At 38.5% G+C, this 18,375-nt stretch overlaps 1 protein-coding gene across 9 annotated transcripts in view; it reads right to left on the bottom strand.

Moving 5' to 3' along the window:
* Positions 1-18,375, bottom strand: part of Garem1 (GRB2 associated regulator of MAPK1 subtype 1) — a 227,351-nt gene that overhangs the window by 42,486 nt on the left and 166,490 nt on the right. For all 9 annotated transcript variants that reach the window (XM_004853105.4, XM_004853104.4, XM_087193667.1 and 6 more), the window contains one exon: positions 5,840-5,970. In XM_004853105.4, the coding sequence (XP_004853162.2) occupies positions 5,840-5,970 (131 nt within the window). The remainder of the gene's footprint in view (positions 1-5,839; positions 5,971-18,375) is intronic.

Here is an 18,375-nt window from a genome sequence, read left to right as displayed (position 1 = left end):
TAATATTGCCCGTTCCATTTGTTTAGTTAAAATTTTGCTATAATCTTGGACAAAACACAGAAGTAAACTTCCCATTCTTTCAATACTCCTGGACTTCAAATTCTTTTTATATTCATTTCAGTTTGGAGAGGAATATATACATACAAATACTTATTTCAGGTTTTTTGCAATAAGTCTTTTGACTATGATGGCCAGTTGGTTATCAATGCTTAACTGAAAGCAATTTCTTCAGTAGTGTATCCTACTGATCTAAATCACGCTTTTTCTGAAGTGAAGGGTAGAGCGTAAAACTTAAAAAAGGTTGCAACAGCAAAAGCTGCTTCCTGGATAACAGCTTCATCTGTGAATAGATAGTACTGTTTTCTTTTTATTCTGCTCTGGGGGAAATAATAACCAAACAAACCACTTCTTTCTCTCTCCCCACCGCACCTTAGTTCTCAATACACTATAATCACGTATATTTTTAAGTAAAGCGGACTGTGACTTCCAACACTTACTTTTCACCCAAGTGGTATTCAGAAAACTTTCCTGTAGCTCATCTCAGTTCATTTATTCACTTAGGTGTTTACAAACTTTTGTACATTTATTTATATGTATTTCCAGAGGTTCCTATAACAACCATTCTTTGAATAGAATTGAATAATGTCTTAATGATTTATGCAAGCTAGATGTGATGGCTCTTAAAACTTAGTAATAGACTAGAGATATTAAAAATTTATGTTTGCACAGCATGGAATTCAACCACAACCTAATTAGCTCTGTGGATGCTATAAGCTCACATTTGATACACTTATCTGTGCCTTTGAACTCTTAAGTGACACTTCCATTATATACATTTTAATGGATACATTCAAATATGTTATTTTGTATAAAAAACTATCAAAAAGTATGAGTTTCAGTATTATTTTTCTAATCATTATTGATTTAACACAAAATTTTCAAAAAAACTGCTAGAAGCATCTTTTAGAAATATTGTATGTGAACAATATGTGGCAAAAATAGAATGTTAAATTTTAATGCTAGAGGAAAACTTTTTTTTAACTGTATATACTTTTATTGGTACATTTTAGATATACAATATAATGACATTCATCATTGGAAATTTGCACCTTTGCATACTCTCCTCGTTCTTATTTTTTCCCCCTTCCCCTGCCCTCCCTTCAACCCCTCCATCCCTCCCTATTTATCATGACTGTTTCCTTTTTTTTCATTTTTTCATATTAATTCATTCCCTTCTTTTCTTTCCCCTACCCCTCCCACGTCCCTTTCCCTTTTGCCCCTTTTCTTCCTATTTCACATTATCTATTGTACCTTTTAGTCCTTATTTACACTTTCAGTTTCTTACACCAGAGAAACTATTCAGTATTTACATGTGTGTCCTATTTATTTCACTTAAGAGTATCACCTCAATGTGCATCCATGTAGCTATAAATGTCTCTAATTTCTCGTTTTTTATGGCTGAGTAGTACTCCATTAAAAAAAACCATTTTCTTTATTCAGTCTCCAGTTGATGGGCATTTGGGCTATTTCCAAGTTTAAGCTATTACAAACTGTGCTGCTATGAACATGGGTGCACATATATCACTGTAGTATGATTCTTTTAATTCTTTTGGGAAGATACCCAGCAGGGGAATAGCTGGGTCAAATGGGACTTCCAGTCCTAGTTCTTTGAGGTATCTCCATACTGATTTCCACAGTGCTTGCACCAGTCTACACTCCCACCAGCAGTGGAGCAGGGTTCCTCTTTCCCCACAGCCCCACCAGCATTTGTTATTGGTTGATTTCATGGTAGCAGCCACTTTTTCTGGGGTGAGGTGGAACCTCAGCATTGTTTTCATTTGCATCTCTCAAATGACCAGTGACGTTGAACATTTTTTCATATGTTTATTTGCCATTTCTACTTCTTTGACTGAGAAATTAGTTAAATTCAGGTGCCCATTTTTGGATTGGGTCTTTAAACTTGGGAGGTCTGACTTTTTAAAGTTCTTTATATATTCTAGGTAGTAGACTTTTGTCTGAGTTACAGCAGGTGAAAATTTTTTTCCCACATTGTGGGTTGTCCCTTCACACTGCTGGTGGTTTCTCTTGCTGTGCAGAAGCTTTTCAGTAAGAAGAGATCCCACTTGTTGATTGTTTGTGCTAGTTCATGGGCAACTGAGGTTTTGTTGATAAAATCTTTTCCTACACCAATGTCTTCAAGAGTTCCACCTAACCTCTGCTCTAGCCAGTTCAACGTTTCTGTTTTAATATTTAGACCTTTAATCCATTTTGATTTTAGTTGAGTGCATGGTGAGAGATATAGGTTTAGTTTTAGCCTTTGCCAAGTTGAAACCCAATTTCTCCAGCACCATTTATTAAAGAAGCTATCTTACCTCCAGTGAGGGTGTTTGGCTCCTTTGTCAAAGATGAGATGGTTGAGCATGTCTGGAGTTCTTTCTGCATCTTCTAATCTGTTCCATTGGTCTTCAGGTCTCTTTGCCAGTACCATGCTGTTTTTATCACAGTAGCTTTGTAGTATAGTTTCAAGTTGGAGGTTGTGATACCCCCTGCCATGTCTCTGTTACCTAGAATTGCTTTTGCTATTCTGGGTCTCTTCTTGTTCCAAATGAATTTTTGGATTGTTTTCTCAAGGTCCATGAAGTATACTGATGGGCTTTCAGTTGGGATTGCATTGAATCCATATAGCAGTTTTGGAAGTATGGCCATTTTCACTATGTTGATCCTTCTTACCCAGGAGCAAGGGATGTCTTTCCATTTTCTGATATTGTCTTCAATCTCTTTTCAAAGTGATATAGTTTTCAGAGAAAAGGTCTTTGATTTGTGTTGTTAGGTTGATTCCTATGTATTTTAGTTTTTTGGATGCTATTGTGAAAGGAATTGTTTGCCCTATTTCTCTCTCAGTGAGTCTGTTGTTCATGTACAGAAAAGCTATTGATTTTTGTGTGTTGACCTTGTATCCAGCTCCTTTACTGAATTTGGTTAAGTCTAGAAGACTTTTGGTGGAGTTCTTGGGGTCTTCTATATAGAGTATCATGTCATCTGCAAATAATGACAGTTTGATTCCTTCATTTCCTATCTTTATTCCTTTCATTTCTTTCTCTTGTCTAATTGCTGTGGCTAATATTTCCAAAACTATATTGAACAGGAGAGGTGATAGTGGACATCCTTGTCTTGTTCCTGATTTTAGTGTGAAGGATTTTAGTTTTTGACCATTTAATATGACATTGGCTGTTGGTTTTTCATAGATGGCTTTTATCAGATTGAGGTAGAGACCGTCTATTCCAATTTTTTGTAGAGTTTTTATCATAAATGCATGTTGGATTTTGTCAAATGCTTTTTGTGCATCTATTGAGATAATCATATGGTTTTTGTCCTTGGCTCTATTGACATAGTGTATTACATTGATTGATTTGCGTATGTTGAACCATCCCTGCATCCCCGGGATGAATCCCACTTGGTCAGGGTGTATGATCTTCTTGATGATGTTCTGTATTCTGTTTGCCATTATCTTATTAAGGATTTTTGCATCTATGTTCATTAGTGAGATTGGCCTATAGTTCTCCTTTTCGGTTGGGTCTTTCTCTGCTTTGGGGATCAAGGTGATGCTTGCTTCCAGGAATGAATTTGGGAGTATTGCTTCCCTTTCAATTTCATTGAAGAGTTTAAACAGTAGTGGCAGCAGTTCCTCTCTAAATGTCTTGTAGAATTCAGCAGTGAAGCCATCAGGGCCTGGGCTTTTCTTAGTTGATAAGTTTTTAATTTCGTTTTCAATTTCATTGGTTGACATTGGGTTGTTTAGAATTTTTAGGTCTTCTTTGTTCAACTTTGGTAATTTATATGTGTCTAGGAATCTGTCCATTTCTTCTGTGTTTTCCATCTTATTGGTGTATAGGTTCTCGAAGTAGGTATTGATGATTAGAGGAAATCTCTAAAATCATAAAGATGTTATGCTTGATTTCTCATCATTTATTATCAGATGAAATAAGTTTAGAAGATAGTTTCAAAGTACCAATTTACCTAAATAGACAACTTTTTTCACTTGGATAACTCTAAACTTAATTTTTTTTGAGATGAGGTCTTGTTATGTTCCCCAGGCTGGCCTCAAACTTGATCATCACACCTCAACCTCTCAAGTCGTTGGGATTATTAATATAAAGTTCCCCCCTGCCATCAAACCCAGGGCCTTGCACATGCTAGGTAAGCACGCTACCACTGAGCCATATCCCAGGCCCAAGTACAAGCTTTAAGGTAAGATTTAAATCATACTAAGACACTAATACAATCAGATTTAATGTCCCAGGGCTGGGAAGCTTAACATGATTGAGGTCCTGGGTTTGATCCCCAGCACCACTAAAACAAAGACAAAACAAAACAAAACAAAACAAAACAGCTTTATCTCCTTGTGAATCAATGAATCTTGGTAATTTAAAAATAAAGAACATAGGGGCTAGGGATTTAGCTCAGTGGTTTCACTGCCTGCTGCGCAAGTGCAAGGACCTGAGTTTGATCCCCGGTATCAGAACAAAAAAACCAAACCAAACCAAACAAAACAAAAGAACATGTTTTCACAAACTTTCAATGTAAATGCATGCAAGTTGTCTTGACTGTTTATTGGTACACTTTATTTATTTATTTATTTATTTATTTATTTATTTTTTTGGTACCGGGGATCGAACTTGGGTCCTTCTGCTTTCGAGGCAGGCAGTGGAACCACTGAGCTAAATCCCTGGCACTTGACTGTTCATTGTACTGGATCACTGAAGGGGTTAAAATTATACAAATATTTATGTATATAAGTAAAATTTACTTAGTGAAAGATTTTACAAAATACAAAGTCTCACCCATCATATTAACGAAACTAAAGACAGCAGATCATATTTTAAGACTGGAGGAAAGAATGACTTTGCTTAAGCGCAGAATGGGTTTCTCCAGTAGGGAGGCTGCTTGGGCATCCCCAATTTTCCTGGAGATGTGGGTAGAATGGCCCACCCACAGCAACACCGATGCATTCCTGGGTCAAGATGCCATGCAGTCTCTTGTTCATAGAGCAGATTCCTAAGAATTAGCAACCTTGCCCCCTAAACCTTGAAAGGTTCAGAGAACAAGAATTAGTTGGATTTCCTGTGGAAGTGAGATTAAACAGAATCTTTTCAACACAAGAGTTACTAAAATGTCTCAGTGTAACTGTGGGTGCTGCCAAAGAAAACACAACAGAGGTGCGGGTGCTAATGACTGGGCCTACTCAGTGTCGCTGCTTCAACAGCAAGTCTGGTCAAAGGCGCTTGCTCCACACATGGAAGGAGCCTGCACTGTTCCTTTAAGACTGCAAAGCAAATGAAGCACAGCAGATACCATCTTACTGTTCTCCAGGCAGAGTCTATCTATTAGCTTTCCCTGTGTATACAGAAATGGGATAGGTTTGGGTATGTGCTCATCTCAGGGAGGCTCTGGAAGCCTTTTCTTTAAACTAATTGTTTGGTATTCATTTCATCACCAGTCTTTTGTCCCTAACAGTATAGCACTCAGTCCGCACATTTGGTCAAAGAATGGATAGGGACTTTAGGGACTAAAGTCTAAATTAAAAAAGAAATCTTCTATTTGCCTTAGCAATTTTATTTTTGACTTCATCAGTTTTAAATTCTAACAGGAGATAATGCTAATGAATATAGTATATTGTCAGGAGCTAGGTCGGCTCTGTAACACATGCAGTCTCAGCCGTGGCATGAACCCACTGGAAGATGTAGTCTCCTGGGAGACACACAGATACGCCCACAGTGGACACAGACTTGGAAGTTAAATCATTTAAGTGAGGATAAATATTTGGTTCTCCAAGAGCTACCTTCACGTTGAATGTTATTTCCTCCATGACGTACACGCGCTCAGGAAATGCCTTTGCCACCTCCTCTACACTGTTGAAATATTGCACAGGCTCCTTTATATCGCGGTCTTGTTCCAGCAGCTTGAACTGCCCTAAAACACATGATAAAAGGAAGAGATGTGAGATGTTAACGCTGGACAGCTGTCACCGTGGTGACAGCATTTTTCTTTACACCAACCCCTTTGTCAAAGATTCCTGATCATCATTTAAAAACTACTATTGGCAGAAGGCTTTATGAAATAAAAATAGACATAAAATACACACAACATACATATGCAAGAATATATATACAAGTGTATATGTATTATATATTCTTTTTTTTTTTTTTTGGTATCGGGGATGGAACTCTGGTCCTTGCGCTTGCGCAACAGGCAGCAAAACCACTGAGCTAAATCCCCGGCCCTATATTATATATTCTAAAAAATCAGTTTAAAAATGAAAACAAAGATGCCTTTTCTCTTTGTTTACATTCACGGTTTATCATTAGGTCCCAAATCACACTGAGTGGATGCTTGTCATTAGATCTCAAAGTAAAAACTTACTATGGCTGTTCATTTTGCTTTTAACAGTGTTACCTGTCATTTACTTGTAATAATAACATCCACATGTATTACATTCTAAGGCCTGGTAGAACTAATTTTTTTTTTTTTTTTGTACCAGGGATAGAACTAGGGACCTTGCTCTTGTGAGGCAGGCAGAGGCACCACTGAGCTAAATCCTTGGCCCCTAATTTTTAGTTAGTATCTAAAATAGAATAAAATAAGGGCTAGAGATGTGGCTCTGTGGCCTAGTAAGGCCCTGGGTTTGATCTCTAGTACTGCAATCAACAGAATAAAATAAGATAGTGAGTCCCTGGCTTTTATAGGATTAAAATTCTTGGTTTCAACAGTACATGGTAAACGTTGAGGGCTCATGAGCTGCATGGGCTAAATTACAGAGGTACAAGTGTCACCCAAACGCAGGAGGTGGGCTGAAGAGCAAGCCTCCTTCCATGACTTGAGCCCAGCCAGCTGTAAAGCAGTTATGACTACATTGTTCCTTCTTTTCTTTTTATCGTGATATCCACAATTTGGGGGATTTGTGAAGAATTTTGAATATATTCTTAAAAACATCAAGGAACTGTTTGGTTGTTTGAGCAGTTTCAGTATGATACTGCTACTACATTCTAGAATTGTTTTCAGTTTCAAAATAATAGATCCTCTATAATCGAGTGAAGAGCACAGTGTTTTGTATTTATTTTCTGATATCTGTTTATGATATAATGCTAGAGAAACTTAAACTATCATGAGGCTGAACTCTCTGAAAGCTATCATGAGGCAGATCTCTCTGTTCATGTCTATGGGGCATCAAGGAGAAAGACGGAAACTTTCATTTATACTTTCAACACATTTTTTTTTTTACCGTCTCCAAGGTGGAAGCATTTTTGTAGATGCTGGAGATTCAACAATAAACAGAAAAGACAAAAATCTGTCTTCCTGAAGGTTACATTCTAGCAGAAGATAGATAATAAATACAATAAATGGGTAGAGTATAGTATAATACATTAGGTAGGAGGTGGTACTGAAAATAGGGTAGGGTGAGGGGAATGGAGCCCGCAGGGAGAACCCCAAGGGTACTGCTGAGAAGGTGACCTTGGATGTAGGTGAGTGGGTGTCCTGTTCGGCAGCTTGGGGTGGAGCTCTCTGAATTCTAGAGACAGGTAGGGTGAGAAGAAAGAAGAGAAAGAATGTCAATGTGGAGAAGAGGTGATTCCAATAAAGTCTGTAAAAGTGCAAGCTATAATTGCAGAGGCAACAGTCAGGAAGCTCCTAGAGAATTCAGGGATGAGATAGCTAAGGCCTGAAAATGGTAAGAAGGTGTTAGGAGTTTGGCCTGAGCAGCTGAAGAAATAAACTAACAGGAACTGAGATGACGCTGGCTTGGAGGGTTGACAGAGGACCAGGAGTCAAACCTAACAGTATAAGCCTGTAAGTCTATTGGGCACACAATGCAATGGAAGTGTCCTGAAAGCTCTCATTTACTTGGATATATAAATGTGAAGATCACGAGAGAGGCCTGGTTGGAAATAATAAACCCAGGTGTCATGAGAACATAGATATTGCTATGACATTTTAATGATAAAGAATGTGGTCTTGAGTGTCGACAGGGAAGAGGTCTGAGGTGTGAATCACAGGTCACTGAGAGGACTGGCCAGGGCAGTGAGAGGCAAACTGGAAGAGGTGCATCCTGGGAGACAGGTGATTCTAGTACTTCAAGGAATGAGTGTGATGCTGAAGGCTGCTGATGGGACAAAGATGAGGACTGAACATTGTAGGATTGAACTGGGGACTTTGGTAAGGGAAATGGAATGGCTATGTCAAACATCTGACTGAATTGGACTCAAGAGAGACCCAGAAGGGAGAAACTGGCTCAACAACAGACACCAAATGACGCTTGAGGAGTACTGTTGTAGAGGGAAGAGACATGGAGTGGTGGTTATAGAGAGGAAATGGACATGAAATTGGAAGTGCTGTTTTCTTAAATATGTAACAGGAGAAGGAAAAGCAGGCTTGCATGTTGATGGGAATGACCACGAGAGACGGTCAAGTTGATGACGGGAATTACTGGAGCCCCACCTCTGAGGAGGCAGAGGGGACACATCTGATACAGGAGTGGAAGGGCTGCCTCCAGACAGGAGACAGGCAGTTCATCTCCAGCTCCATAGGGCAGCAGTGGGACCTGGCGGAAGCTCCTTATTGCTTCAATTTTTCCAGTCAAAGTTGAGAAAGGCAGTGTTAGAAGATTAAGGAAGGAGATTATCCAAAATCCAGTGAGAATGCATAACATAATACGACTGTTGGGTAACATTTAAGTTCCCACTTAAAGCTCATGGTCATGATTTTAAAATGAAATCAGAAAGTATGCCTGTTCTTCTCCAGCCAAGGTGAGATGCTCAAGGGTGGCACAAAATAGCTAGAGACAGGGATTCTGCCAGCACTGTGAAATTGCCAACTAAGTATGGGAAGTGAGAGGGGTGACTACAGATCATGGATAGGAAGGAAGAGAGTGAAAAAAAGTCATGGGACCAATGGATTGTGGCTCTGATGTTTTTGATTTTGGAGGGAGTTAGCTCAAAAGCTGCAAAAGACAGTGACCTACTTAAAAGTCATTACCTAAAGGCTGTGGATAACCTCGAGAAATACTTTTCAGGGACAAATCTAACCAAAGAACAGATTAGATAAGCACTTGAAAGTATCTTCCAAAATGAAATGCAGTCCTTTAGCACTGCAACGGGATGCTCTAGGGTGCCAAAAGAAGTTGGTAGTGGGGTTACAATTCATAGGCTTATTTGGTCGGGCTCTCCAGAACCATCTGACAAAGATATTGGATATTTGCCAACACTTCCAATTATCTGTAATTATGATTTATATTTTCTAATTTGTTAGATGAATAAGAAAAGAAATTACATATCTGGAACCTGAACACAATTCAAGCTATCTGTCATCAAGCCAGGCATAATTTCAGGAAAAATGCAAACGATATCCTATTTTCAAGAGCATGAAACAGTTTACTTTAAATTTGTGATCAATATTTTTGAGAAATTTTTCTAAGATAAGGGGCATCTACATGTACACCAAACACTTATTAAGTGGTTGGCAATTTTAGCTAGTACGCTTAAATTCAATGTAAACATCATGAAATATTTTCTTTTTTTGCATTAAGCCTCTTGAGTCCAGTGTATATTTTATATTTCCGGACAAAGTAGAATGTTTCTGCTCATGAAATAAAGAGGCTTAGAACTCCTATTTCCTTTTTTGCCTTGCTTAATGGCTGATGTTTTCACGTGTGTGTGTGTTGCTGAAATTGAACCCAAGGCCTTGTGTGTGCTAGGCAAGTGCTCTACCCCTGAGCTACATACCCAGCTGTAGTATCTATCTTCTAGCTTCTCTCCCACCTTGGGTTCCTATTTTTGTTTTTATTTTTATTTTTGGTACTGGGGATTGGACTCAGAACCTTGCGCTTGCGAGGCAGATGATGGAAGCACTGAGCTAAATCCCCGGCCCATGGTTCCTATTTTTAAAGCACTCTAATTATTTTCCGATGGTGCTATGATCTCGTAGGACTAGAGGTCTCCGATGTATTTGGCATAAAGACCAAATGAATAATCGTTATCTGGTACAGCTATGGGCTCACCTGTGTTTGTTATCTCCTTGGAAAGAAGGACAAGGATCATACATGCATGGAAGGACTTATAGGAAGCTGTACTACAAAACACATATAAAAGGAAAAAAGAAGCAACAGCCAAACAAATGTTTCAGCTTTTAAAGTTTGAACATGTGTACATCAGAAAAACAGATTCTTTTCATTCCATAGTATTTTCAGTCTTGAAGATTTTAGTTTACATGTTTATTTGTGTATATGTATTAGCACATTTTAAACGTAACCAATTACTTACTTAACATTTTTTATACCCCCAAAATGTCTTCAAAGTCTGAACAGCAAAAACCTATCAAATGTCTTCTTAGGGAAGCTGGGTCATAGTACATAGGTGACTTCCTGTTGCAGAGGACAGTAAACTTGTTCTGTAAATATTTTAGGTTTTGTTGGGTAAATGGTCTCTGGTGATGGAGGTGTCGCAAGGGCAAAAGCAGCAATGGAAAACACGCAAATGAAGGAGAGCAGCCGGGTTCCAATCAAACCTTATTTACAAAAGCAGGCAGCAGATCAGATGTGGGCCACAGGCCTTTTGCTGACCTCTGTCCTGTTAGATGGAGTAGAAAGTAAGGATGAGGGAAGTGGGAAAACAAGATGAGAAGTGAAAACAGCCAGTCCTTTTATTCCACACTCATCACACCAAGGTCTCTTGTTTAGTACCTGAAACCACATCTTAAGGTGTTCATGTTTATCTTAGAATTGCAGTTTTCCCTTTAAACAGGTGTCTAAAATCCCCAAGTATAAGCTGTAGAAAATGACTTGTATTAAAATAATGCAAATAAGCAGCCAACATGAAGGCCCACATTTCTTCCTCTGTTCTTTACAAAACAAATTTCTACAAACTTTTACTTAGCCTGTATCCTTTTATAAATGAATGTGAAATTCTCTGATGAGTCAACTTTACATACTCTGGGAAAGATGCTGGGCTTTGGTATTACCACACTCTCGGTGACTGCTGTGGCCTGGAAACTGGAACTTGTCAAAGTCCAACCTTGGAGACTGGATGAGTTCAGAGCCAGTCTCCTGCCAAAAGTAAAATCAATTTACATAACACATATTCCCACAACCCCCGCATGGAGGAACTAATTTTTTAACAGACCATTTCATGAATAACAGAGTCTTTTGTGCCACCAAATAAAAACATTTAGAGATTGTGGAAACATCTGTTATGAGATGTTACTGTCAAACTCTGTTCTCGGAGAAGGAGGAAGTTGCATTGTCTTTCAACAACTTTGATGATTTCATAAAGTGTCTCCATTGTGAGGACTGGTCCATCTGCAGGGCCCAAAAACTCCTAAGAACCAATTCAACACCAACGACACGCTCACCACCTACACTTTAAATACATTTAAGGTAATATTTAGAAAGTAAAGATTGATGTTATTTCATAAGTTATTTCTAAAAATTCTATTTCCTAATGAATATGCTGACAAGAAATAAGCATCACCTAGAAAACATTCATTTTTTCATATGTCCCAAGACAGTTATAGTGATTTCCCTCAAAATGGATAGCACAGTAAGCAGAGCCAAAAAACGCCCCAAATCCTCCTGTTAGCATCTAAAATTCCAGCGGTTGTACAGTGCTGTAGGGTTATATTAAAACACATTCTCCTTTACTTGGAAGGAAAGGTCACTTGTCAGAAATGAAAAAATGGAAATAAATTTTGCTAATTATGAGGAGAGTACAACAATGCTGAGATGCAGAGAAATAGCTGAAAGAATTAGAGGTGGTGGAGACCAGGTCTGTCAAGCTTCCTACTGGCTGGGAAGTTATGGGCAATGGTCAGTGGGAATTCATTCTCTGTCGCCGGTGGTGTGGATGGGGCTCACATGATTTGTGCTCCGCTGGTCCCCATCACCGCTCGCAGTGAGCATGGCCTGTGGTAAATCTTTTACAGCTATGGTTTTACTGTTCACAATCCCTTTAGCACAGTGGTCTACTTTGTGTGTGTAAATAAAAAGAAACAGAGGGAGAACTGAGGCTTGCAAGGTCCATTTGTGGGCCGTAACTCAAGTGAACAACAACACTCCACAGATGTCTCGCTTTCACTGATGGGAACAGAAAAAGGCTGCAGAAACCAGCCCGAGATGAAAAAAAAAAAAAAAGAAAAGAAAAGAGAAGAAAGCAAGAGTAACAAAAAGTTCATGTACCACACTGTCATATTAAAGTGTTTACTAAATAGGGAATGAATAAACCTCTCTTCTCTTACCTCTTTCAGGGACAGGTCACCAACATTTAAAAATTGGATGGGTTCAAGTCAGTTGTGCAAATGACATGCATGTTAAAAGGCTCAAACTATTGCATCATTTCTACATGTGAAGAAATGAGCAATTCTCAAGTGACACAAACAACCAAACCATTCACTATTTTTCAATAAGTACTAGGGCAGGAATGTGCACTTAATCAAGATCTAACGTGAAAACCACTACTGTATTTTTATCTTATGTGTGTATGCAGGCTGGCATCTATAGGACTGGTATGCAGCAGCAGGCTTGCTGGGCAGAAGACGTGTACCTGTGACTGAACAGCAGCAAGCAGCATGGTGCCTTTTACAAAGTTTAAGTGTAAATGTTCACTTCCACTGACAGTGTATGAAGATTCATTTACCTAAACCCTTCATCAATAGTGAATGCTACTTAGCTTCCTTTATCTTGTGTAACACGAAGAGTTTTGTTAGTATATGTAATTATCAAAAAACTCAAATAGCACTAGCGAATAGAGTATCAGGTGAAAGAAGTCTCTCTGTCTTATCCTCAGATCTCCTCACTTATAGTTGCTACTATTTACTTTTATTTTTGTCCTGAGGTAGTATTTGACACAGTCTATCTACATAAAATGCTATCCTTTCCAAAACAAGAGGAGTGTTTTATGTATAAAAATCTATCTCATCCTTTTTTTTAAGAGTTGCATTGTATTCCACCTCATATATACAGCATAACAAATTTAACCAATTTGCTATGGATGGACATTCAGATTTATTCCAATCTTTTACAGGCAAAGTGATGTTGAAGTTAATATTTTGTACTGAAGGCTTTGTGTACTGAATCCAAATACACAGGTGGGAAAACACCTAAATAAGGAACTACTGGGTCAAAAGGTAAGTGCATTTTTATTCTTGACACTTATTACCCACTAACAATTCTGGACCCACTGTATCCCACTGACAATGCATTTCTACATGCTTTTCCTAATAATTCACTGTCAAATATTTTTTATTAGCACTATCATTACAACAGGAGAAAAACAGTATCTCATTGGGACTTCATATTTTGTGAATTTTCTAGTCATTTCCTTATTACCAATCACTGAGATTTGTGCTAATCTTAAACATAATTTAAAAAATAAAAACACAAACTTGAGATATTATGACACGGTATTCTCTATTCTGAAATCTGATTCCCTACATCACTTCTAGGTAATTCCTAAAATTTTGGAGCACAGAAAAGACCCGAGGAAAACAAATCCCAATGAAAGTAAGGAACAAATCTCAGCACAAAGGCTCATCACTGCAGATAATAGGAATCAAAGTCAAAGAAGAGAAAGAAAATCATCAAAAAAATAATTATCTTTAGCATAAATAATCTGTGGGTATTTCTGAATGTTTCTCCATCTGAGTTTGTATCAAACAAGTGCTTAGACTATCATTCTCCATTCTGAAATTCCATCCTATGAACTTAACTAGACCTACCTGTAGTGCAGGTACACAATGGGGGCTGAGAAATCACTCCTCTCAACCCACTTAAGTTTGGGCAACACCCCAGGGCCAATTCTTCTTCCACTGTTCTAAAAGAGGTGGAAAAGAAAATAACAAAGACCCAGGAAATCTCTGAAGCTCTAGGCCAGAGCACATTCACGTTAGATCTCATGGCCTGACCTTCAATAACCCTTTTCCCTACTTGAATCTTATTAAAGGTTTGTAAGTATGGACTGTACTTTGTAACACGTGATTTAATCAGTGAATTCTGATCATATTTGTTGAGAGCTTCTGAGATAACTGAGCACTCTGACAATCATTCCTGTCACTTTTACCCCAGAGACCCAACGAGAGGCAACCAGGCTGGGTACACTTACTTAAAATCCAAAGGCCTGTCTGATTTTTTTACTTTCCTGTTGTCCTGGTACCACTTTTCTGTTCATACCACATTTTTTTGCCTTCATGGACTTGCCCTGAGCACATCTTCCCATGATTTTCAATAAGTGTAACTGCTTTTCATTTTCCATTGGATGTACATTTGCAATTCTTGGCTCATTATACACAAGAAACTGGAAACTATTGGCTGGATCCATCCCTGGTATCACCTGGATTCAAAACTGACTCATTCTGGGACACATGTTCTAATCAGCCAGGCTATTCCACACCCTGTAAATGTTTTCCCTAACTTTTGAAAATGGGAACTTCATTTTTCATTGCATCTAACTGGCCAGTTGTTTCTTCAGAATTATTAGAAATTTCCTGGGGAAAATCTATCATCCACACGATGGAACCTTTAAAGGTCTTATATTTCAATGTGGTTGCTAACATGTCACAGTGGAAACCTCAGCATCATTTGCATCTTTCTCTTATACTCATTTCCCCACTACATCTTTTCCTTTCTTTCCTTGAAATCTCTTTGCCCTTACTGTTTACTGCAACTATGCTGGTTTTGGTCTTCATTTTATAATGGTGTAAGTGCTTCAGATTTTAAACACATTTCCATCCCTGCTCTTTCATCATCCCATTATTCACCTTAAAATAAATCCATGTCACTCAAGAACCTGAGTGTTCCATAAATACTTGTAGAATAAGTGAAGCAACAAACATATAACAGGCCTTTAATCTCCAACACCCAGTCTGGGCTCCTCTGCCTGGGCTTTTAAGTCTTTCCATGATGCGGCTCCACTCAGCTTATGCAAACATTTCCCCACCATCTGTGGAAGCATAATTCACTCTGTCCTTGTTGCCTTTGTTTATGCCCTTTTCTCTGTGTAAAATTATGGATTCTCTTAGTGATATTCCACGTTCTACAGCTTCCTTTTATTCTGCTTCTCTCACTTTCTCAGCTTTCCTGGGGGACTTCCTCTAAATCTTGGTTTCAACAACCACCAACCTAACAACACATTAACCAGTCAGATCTCTCCGGAATTCCAAACTGGTCTACCCAATGTCTGGTTCTCTAACTAGGATCTCAAAATCAGCATATGCAAACCTGAACTTCTCTCCTCCTTCTCCTCCTTTTTTTTGTGGTAGTGGGGATTGAACTAAGGGCCTTCACACTGAATTACCTCCTTAGTCCTTTTCCATCTATTTATTTAAATAAATACTTAGTTACCAAGTTGTCCATGCTGGGATGGAATTTATAATTCTTCTGCCTCAACCTCCCAGAGTGCTGGGATTATAGGTATGTGCCACCATGCCTGGTTATCTTTTTATATCTTGAATCAAGCAGCAATCCAAGTCATAAAAGGTCATCCTTGACTCTTTCCTTAATCTCACATCCACCTCACACCAATTTCAACTCCATTCTCTTTCCTATGTCAATCAATCCCTTTCTATCTTCACTTACATGGCATATTCCCATCCACGTTATCTCTAATTTTCACCAGTTTTCCAGCTGGTCAATTTGTCTTTACACTTTTATCCCAAGAAACCATCCTTTATACCACTGCTGAAAATTAAAATTGAATTATATCTCAAATGAGGATAATTTCCACAGGATTTATTTACAATGAGACTACTCATAATCGTTTGGGTGGGCTGCTGGGGAACCCCAGAGATTATCTGGGGCTAAAATCAAAGAACACGTCACCACAACTGGCCTGAAGGAAAAAGGGGAGGAGTTTATTACTGGAAGGGGAAAATTGTGTAAATGCCATGACTGTGAGAAGGGCGGATGCAGCTTGCCCTGGGTAATCTTCCAAAGGAGGAAGCCAACTGAGCACAAAGACCCTGACCTCACTCTCCTGTCTACCTTCTGCTGGGACTATCTAGAGTCATCTACTGTAGGTCATGCTGCTTCTCATACTGAATTCACCATATGGGATACCTTTCCTCTATGCCAAGGCTTGCCCAATTTATCTTCCAAATTCAATTCACTTATCATCTACTCTATTTAAAACATCTTATGCCAGGTGTACAATTGACCACACTGTTCTCAGTGATCTCATTCTCTCATCTATAGATTTTTATCCCAGTGTGTATAATATTTTATTGTCCTTACTGTCTTTGCCAACTAAACAGAAAACTCTCTAAAGAGGGTAGAGAATATGTCAGTCACCTTTTTGTTCTTAGTTCCCAACTTTGGATAAGACACATAGTAGGTACTCAATAAATAACAGGTCAATCAAAGAATGAATTTAAGCATCAGCTCAGGTCCAAAATCATCCATGAAGTGTTCCCTGTAAACTTCAGCCCATGCTGATTTTCATTCACATTAGCAAAATTTAATGTTTAATTTTTCTCTACTGTTTCACCTGCTTTGGCATTACTTCTTTAGATCACAGTGCTCTGACAGTGTGCATCATGTCTTCTACTCCTCTGAAAGTAGAGTATAAGTCGACCAGGAACTTAATAAATGCTTTCTTTAAAGAATCGGCATTTGGAGGCTAAGAAATGTTTGTAGTTTTGGAGCTTCAAGTTCAAATATTCACAGGATCAGAAAAGTCTTTGAAATTGATAAAACCTATAAAAGGTAGATATGGTGACCTCCTAGCTCTAGCACCTGCTGATCCCCAGAAGCAGAAAATTCAGATTTTTAGGTAAATACATGTATGCGTGTGTTGCTGGGCATGAAACTTGGGGCCTCACACATGCCAGGCAAGTGTTCTACCACTGAGCTGTACTCCTAACCCCTACATCCAAGTCTTAACATTTGGTTCAAATAAAAAATCCAATCTAGCCCAAAGGACCTCTTTGCATTTCCAGAAGTAGGGTTCAGATGTGGTTTGACCAAGGGCTTATCACGTCACTGACACAGCTGATGTCTACACTCTAGGAACATTTCCTGTTCCTTAATTTGAAACCATAGACCAGAAGTGGATGACTTGTTTATAGCTTTTCTCATAAGCACTGTAAGTAAGTCTTAAGACCTACACTGTTGGTGTATGCATATCCAAGCTCCTTCTATTCCTTGCTTGCCAAATGTATTCAATTTTTAAAAATGGTAAGAGAAGATGATGCATCCTGACTGACTCTGAAAGCCAAAATGTGTGGAATGACAGAACTGACAATCAGAAGAGCAAATCACAGACCAAATGACCAGATTCTCAAGAGACTCCATTCTATCTGGAAAGACAAAATAGATTAAGAGTGAGCTTGATGCTCTAGACTAGAGTCATGTCAGTTAGCCTGTTTCTTCAGTTAGCCTGTTTTCTCACACACATTTCCCCATGCAACAATCCATGGAGATGGGTGGGGAATATTAGAGATTTTATTGGCAAGGAAACTGAAACCCACAGGGATTAACGAATTTGCCTTGGTGAGAGCAAGCCAATGGCGAATTCAGGATTGTAACTCATGTTCTGACCCAAATCCACCCTTACTATGCTGCTTCAAAACACCACCACCACCTCCCAGGATGAGATCATCAGAACAAGGTGCTGGTTATGCTTTGCCTATTCTGGAAGAATGTCAAGAAGTCAGTAGGGTGAAGGGTCACTTATTATTTGTATATAAAATGGATTCTTCTTTGATAGAATTTGAAGGTCTATTCAGATTGTCTCATTTAATCCCTGGAGTGGATCCTGGGAATTGGTTAAATAATAAAGCATACTTTCATTTAAGTATGACATAGAATGATTGAAGCATAGGAAGTCCATGGTGTCACTGGGATTCACCCCACTCTGTGTAATCAGAGCCCAGACACCCTTTTATGATGTCTGGCACTGTAGCTGGTGGACAGGAGGAAGCAGCTGCTTCTATTAAGGACCAAAAACCAACATTAAAAAGAAAAAAAAAATCAACATGCAAATATATAAAAAGCAATTTTATTTGAGACAGATTCTTTTCAGAGAATATAAATTAATTTACATAAAAATTTAAGAGCATCAAAAATAAAACTTTTAATTTTTACTTGTTGAATTTTAAGTTGTATCTAATGAAAACTGAAGGGGAAAACAAAAAATGAATAGAATATAGGGAGCAAGATAGAGAACATGGGGACAGAGGAAGATGTGGAAACAGACACATCAAAAAAAGTAAATACAACACAGAAATTGACACAAGAAAAAGATATTATACACAGTCAGATACAATTTCAACCCAGACAAAGGAAAAGAATACCCTCCAATGCAGACAGACAAAATATGGGCATGCACAACACAGACC

Source organism: Heterocephalus glaber, unplaced genomic scaffold (assembly GCF_053883595.1).
Source record: "Heterocephalus glaber isolate CG9 unplaced genomic scaffold, H.glaber_assembly_v1.0 deba00000331, whole genome shotgun sequence".
Lineage (NCBI taxonomy): Eukaryota > Metazoa > Chordata > Mammalia > Rodentia > Bathyergidae > Heterocephalus > Heterocephalus glaber.
Note: the sequence above shows the minus strand (reverse complement) of the source record. Positions and strands in the feature narration are given on the sequence as shown.